This window comes from Stegastes partitus, unplaced genomic scaffold (genome assembly GCF_000690725.1).
Source record: "Stegastes partitus isolate 25-593 unplaced genomic scaffold, Stegastes_partitus-1.0.2 Scaffold1154, whole genome shotgun sequence".
Taxonomy (NCBI): domain Eukaryota; kingdom Metazoa; phylum Chordata; class Actinopteri; family Pomacentridae; genus Stegastes; species Stegastes partitus.
The window spans coordinates 1-4,586 of record NW_007578885.1 but is presented as its reverse complement, the minus strand read 5'-3'; the positions used below and the strand labels follow the sequence as shown (position 1 = coordinate 4,586).

At 39.0% G+C, this 4,586-nt stretch overlaps 1 protein-coding gene across 2 annotated transcripts; it reads right to left on the bottom strand.

The window, feature by feature from the left end:
* Positions 1–4,549, bottom strand: LOC103368431 (MAP kinase-activated protein kinase 2-like). Of its 2 annotated transcripts, none has more exons than XM_008296811.1 (5): positions 4,436–4,549; positions 4,212–4,336; positions 1,576–1,661; positions 1,395–1,475; positions 1–1,184 (listed from the first exon to the last, which is right to left on the bottom strand). In XM_008296811.1, the coding sequence occupies exons 1-5, from the start codon at positions 4,531–4,533 to the stop codon at positions 1,044–1,046; spliced, it is 531 nt and encodes a 176-aa protein (XP_008295033.1). In that variant the 5' UTR covers positions 4,534–4,549; the 3' UTR covers positions 1–1,043. The 2 variants fall into 2 exon arrangements, with proteins under 2 accessions (XP_008295033.1, XP_008295034.1); XM_008296812.1 differs by having other exon boundaries at positions 1,395–1,472.
* Positions 4,550–4,586: the final 37 nt, after the last annotated feature.

Genomic DNA, 4,586 nt, shown 5'->3' with positions numbered 1-4,586 from the left:
CAGCTGTAGTGACTTTAATACCCGCTCCATTCAGCCATTCATGTGGTTTTCCTTTCCGTAATAGAACTAGTTCAATGTAAATAACCTTTGCCTTTATCACATGCCGCCAAAACTGTTCTTCATTTAATGGAAACAACAAAGCAGTGATTTACAGAACTGATCAAACAACATGCAAAAACCACAGAGAAAATCAAGAGATTTAATTCAGAGTAAACGACAGACAGGATAATAGTGAAGGGCAATCACTGTGCTTTTAAACACTATTGCTTGGAGCTAATGGTTTCTTGCCATCCACTCTCTTTCCATGTCTTTCAGTTTGTGTACTACAGTTTCAATTTCTGCTCTGACGAAAACAAATCCAACAGAAGCGTGACAAGTTCAATTAGCAGCATAGTTTTGTCAATCAAACACAATTATCACTCGTCTCACAGGCACAGTTGCTACAGATGGTTAATGCATTTTAACTACCACAGTGTAGCGAGAAAACTCCAGCTTTGTGGCACAGAGAAGCTCTTGTGTTCAGTCAAAACATAAAACACAAGCTGCGGTTTTGGTCAGGGTCATTCCACTGACAATTACGAACGATGCCAGAAAACTTTCTCAGCAGCATCCTCAAGCATCCAAAAAAAATAATCCAAAACAATGTGTGACTAGACAACAAAGCTCTGTGAAATAATTCACAGAGTGTGTACACAATGGAAACCGTCCTAATGTACAGAACATAGAGTAGATGTGTGTTCTCTGTATTGATAGAAAACAAGCTTCAGAAAAAAAAAATTAAACACAATTGAGGTCAAAATTCTTTGCGACACATTTATCACAATGCCTTGGTGAATTTCATGTTTAAAATTTTTTTCAATCCATTGTTTACAAAAAGAGATAAAAATTGCTACAAACATGTTCAAACCACCACAATGCCACAAAGTACGCCTTCCCCAAAGTTCTCAAAAGCTTTTGTCTGCAAAATTGTATGCACGTGGTTGTGTGTGTCTAAATATAACTTTATTTTGTAAAGTTTGAATTATGTGTTAAGTTTTTATGGACTAGCCAGGATTCTGCACGGCTGTGTTTTTAGTTTTCTTTCTTCTCTTCAACAGTAGAGGATTAGTTGAGTCTTCGATAGTTTTGATTTTTATTTGATCATAGTCCACTCTCATCGTTTGCAGGGCATTTGTCATTTCCTCCTAGCAATAAAAAAGAAAAAAAACACTTATATTGGAAACAACTGAGGTGAAACTATATTGTATTATTTTTCATTGTTTGGAAACGTCTAAATTCCTACATGGGAAGCAATAAAAAATGAGTAACAAAACTGGTCCTCCAACATCAAAGCCTCTCCGTGCTACTGAACCAGCAGTAAAAAAAGTGACACAAATGGGCAGCCCGACACGTACCTTCACCTTCTCCCAGACATCTTGCTCCTCGTGCAGCACACGGCTGGTGTGAAGAGGCGTTTGTGGGATCTCCACTGACTGCTGTGGCGGACAGAAAATATGATTAAATGCTTCCCGAATCTCACATCTTTCTTAACTACCAGTTGCTTCAGAAGACTCAGGTCTACAGCGGGACTCTTACATTGATCCACGGATGGTTTATGAACTCACTGATGCTCATTCTCTGGGTGGGTTCAGTTTTCAGTAAGTGACAGATCAGCTGTTTGGCTGCAACAGGAAGTCATTATCATTAAATGTTCGCACATGTAACCAACATCGTGAGCCATATGTGTTGAGTAGCTTCAATTACACTGGTCAGTTTTAGTTTCTAGACATAATCAATCAACACTTTTAAAGCAAACATTTAAATACAGAGCCATGAAAAAGTATTTGCCTCCTTCTCAAATTCTTTTTTTTTTGTTGCATACTTTCCTCACTTTAATGCTCAAGATCATCAAACAAATGTAAATATTAGACCAAGCTAACCCAAGTAAACACAATAAAAATACACTTTTTAATGATGATTCTATATATTAAGGGGAAAAAAACTATTCAAAGCAACCTGGTCCTGTGTGAAAAAGTAATTGCCCCCTAAACCTAGACTGGTTGGACCACCATCAGCAGCAACTGAAATCAAGGGTTTTCTATAACTGGCAATGAGTCTTTCACATCTCTGTGGAGATATTTTGGCCCACTCTTCTTTCTAGAATTGCTTTAATTCAGCAACACTGGAGGGTTTTCGTGCATGAATGGCCTTTTTAAGGTCATGCTACAGCATTTCAATCGGATTCAAGTCCGGACTTTGACTAAAGGACACTCCAAAACCCTAAGTTAGTTTTTTAAAATTTTTTAAGCCATGCAGAGGTCAACTTGCTGGTGTGTTTTGGATCGTTGTTCAACTTTCGTCTCGTCAGTCCATAGAACATTCTCCCAAAAGTCCTGGGGATCATTCAGATGTTTGTTTGCAAAAGTAAGACGAGCCTTTATGTTTTTTTTGAGCAGTGATTTTCGCCTTGCAACTCTGCCATGGATGCCAATTTGCCCAGTCTCTTCCTTATTGTTGAGTCATGAACACTGACTTTAACTGAGACAAGGGTGGCCTGCAGTTCTTTAGACGTTATCCTGCGTTCCTCTGTGACCTCTTGGATGTCGTCCCTTTGCTCCTGGGGTCATTTTAATTGGCCGGCCACTCCTGGGAAGATTCACCACTGTTCCATGTTTTCTCCATTTGTGGATAATGGCTCTCACCGTGGTTCACTGGAGTCCTACAGCTTTAGAAATGGCTTTGAAACTCTTTCCAGGCTGATACATGTCAATAACTTTATTTCTCATATGTTCTTGAATTTCTTTGGATTGCAGCATTTTGTTGCAGCTTTTTCAGATCTTTTGGTCGGCTTCATTTTGTCAGACAGGTTCTATATAAATGATTTATTGGTTGAACAGGTCTGGAGGTAATGGGGCCAGGGTTGCTCAGTGAAATTGAACTCAGCTTTCCAAAAAATGTAACTAGCCACAGTTAATTCATGATTCAACAAGGGGGGCAATTACTTTTTCACACAGGGCCAGGTAGGTTTGGATAGCTTTTTTCCCTTAAAACATTAAATCATCATTTAAAAACTGCTTTTTGTGTTTACTTTGGTTATCTTTGTCTCATATTTAAATTTGTTTGATGATCAAGAAATATTAAAAAAAATATGAATTCAAAAAGGGGGCTGTTAGGTGCAGAGTGGAGGATTTGTGTGTGTGTGTGTGTGCGTGTGTGTCTCCCTCTCCACCTTTCTCCTGCAGGTGATTATTGGAAGATTGGCTGCCACCTGTGGGTTTCCTGCTGCTGCCACCTGTGAGCTCCTGAGTAGTGGGTGACTGGCTTGTGCTCTGGCTGGTTGTCCAATCGGAGTGGAGGATATTCCTTCATAAGCCCTCATGCTCCTTTGTTCACGCTCGGCCTCTTGCTTGCTGTCACACTGAATGCTGGTGTCAGTTTTGAAGATTTGTGGTGGGAAGGATTTCAGCTGAAGTAAGATTGGGTACCCTACACATGTAGTTTTCTTTATGTTACATGCACGAGGTTATGGGTTGATGCCACTCTGTAAGTTTTGTTTGCTATCACTCTTAGATAAGACAGCCAGGCCTTTTGTTTTCATTTCCTTTTCTTAAAGAAAGATTTGAGTTAGGCCCTGTTTTATTATATTTATTTCTCTGATTTGGCATGACCCCACAGCTGACCCTTCCCCCACACTTTTTTGAAACCTTCATTTTGTTATTCATTCGATTTATTCAATTCTTGTAAATAACTTTTCTTCACTGCCATCCATTCTACTCGTGAGATCTTCCGTAATTGACAGTTGGAGTTAGGTTTCTGTAAGCAGGAACGTAACAGGGGCAAATACTTTTTCATAAATGTCAAATACATTTTTAAAATCTGCAATACAATATGCTGAATCACATACTCAGGAAAATGGAAAATCCTTTATTAAAAACAAAACTGTCATTCAGTACTATACTGCTTTACTTCTGTGCTTTGCATCAAAGACAGAATAATACTATTACTGAACCTACAGAGAAGAAAACAGGTCTGGTAATACTGTCCACTGTGTTGATGGCAAATCTTACCTGTTACTAACTCAGAAAGATGCATCACTTAGGAAAAGGTCTAGACCTATTGTGACAAGGGACCAAAAATAAAAGCAAAGAAAAACCGACAGAAAGGGGAGGGCAAATTTACATGACCGATAAACTACCCCTTTCCGTTTTAGGCACTGTCAGCCTCCTTCTTACCTTCTTCAGACACATCAGACCACTCTGGGTTAGGAAACTCATATTGTCCTTTACAGATGCGTCTTTTCATTCCTGGAGATATTGCCAGACCGTGATGAGAGAAGAAAGGAGGATATCCACAAAGTCTTTGTGTAAGAAAGAGAGAAAAGAAATGCTTGATGACAGTGTAAAGGCATGTTACAACAAGATGGCAATAGTAAAACAAAACACACAGACTGACTTACAGAATATACATAATGACACCCAGAGACCACATGTCACAGGATCTGTCATACTTTTCTGGACCAAGAACTTCTGGAGCTACCACAGTGTCAAGAAACATAATTTAATTGGACAAGAGAAATTGCTTCTTTTCTCACATTTAATGTCAGTGAT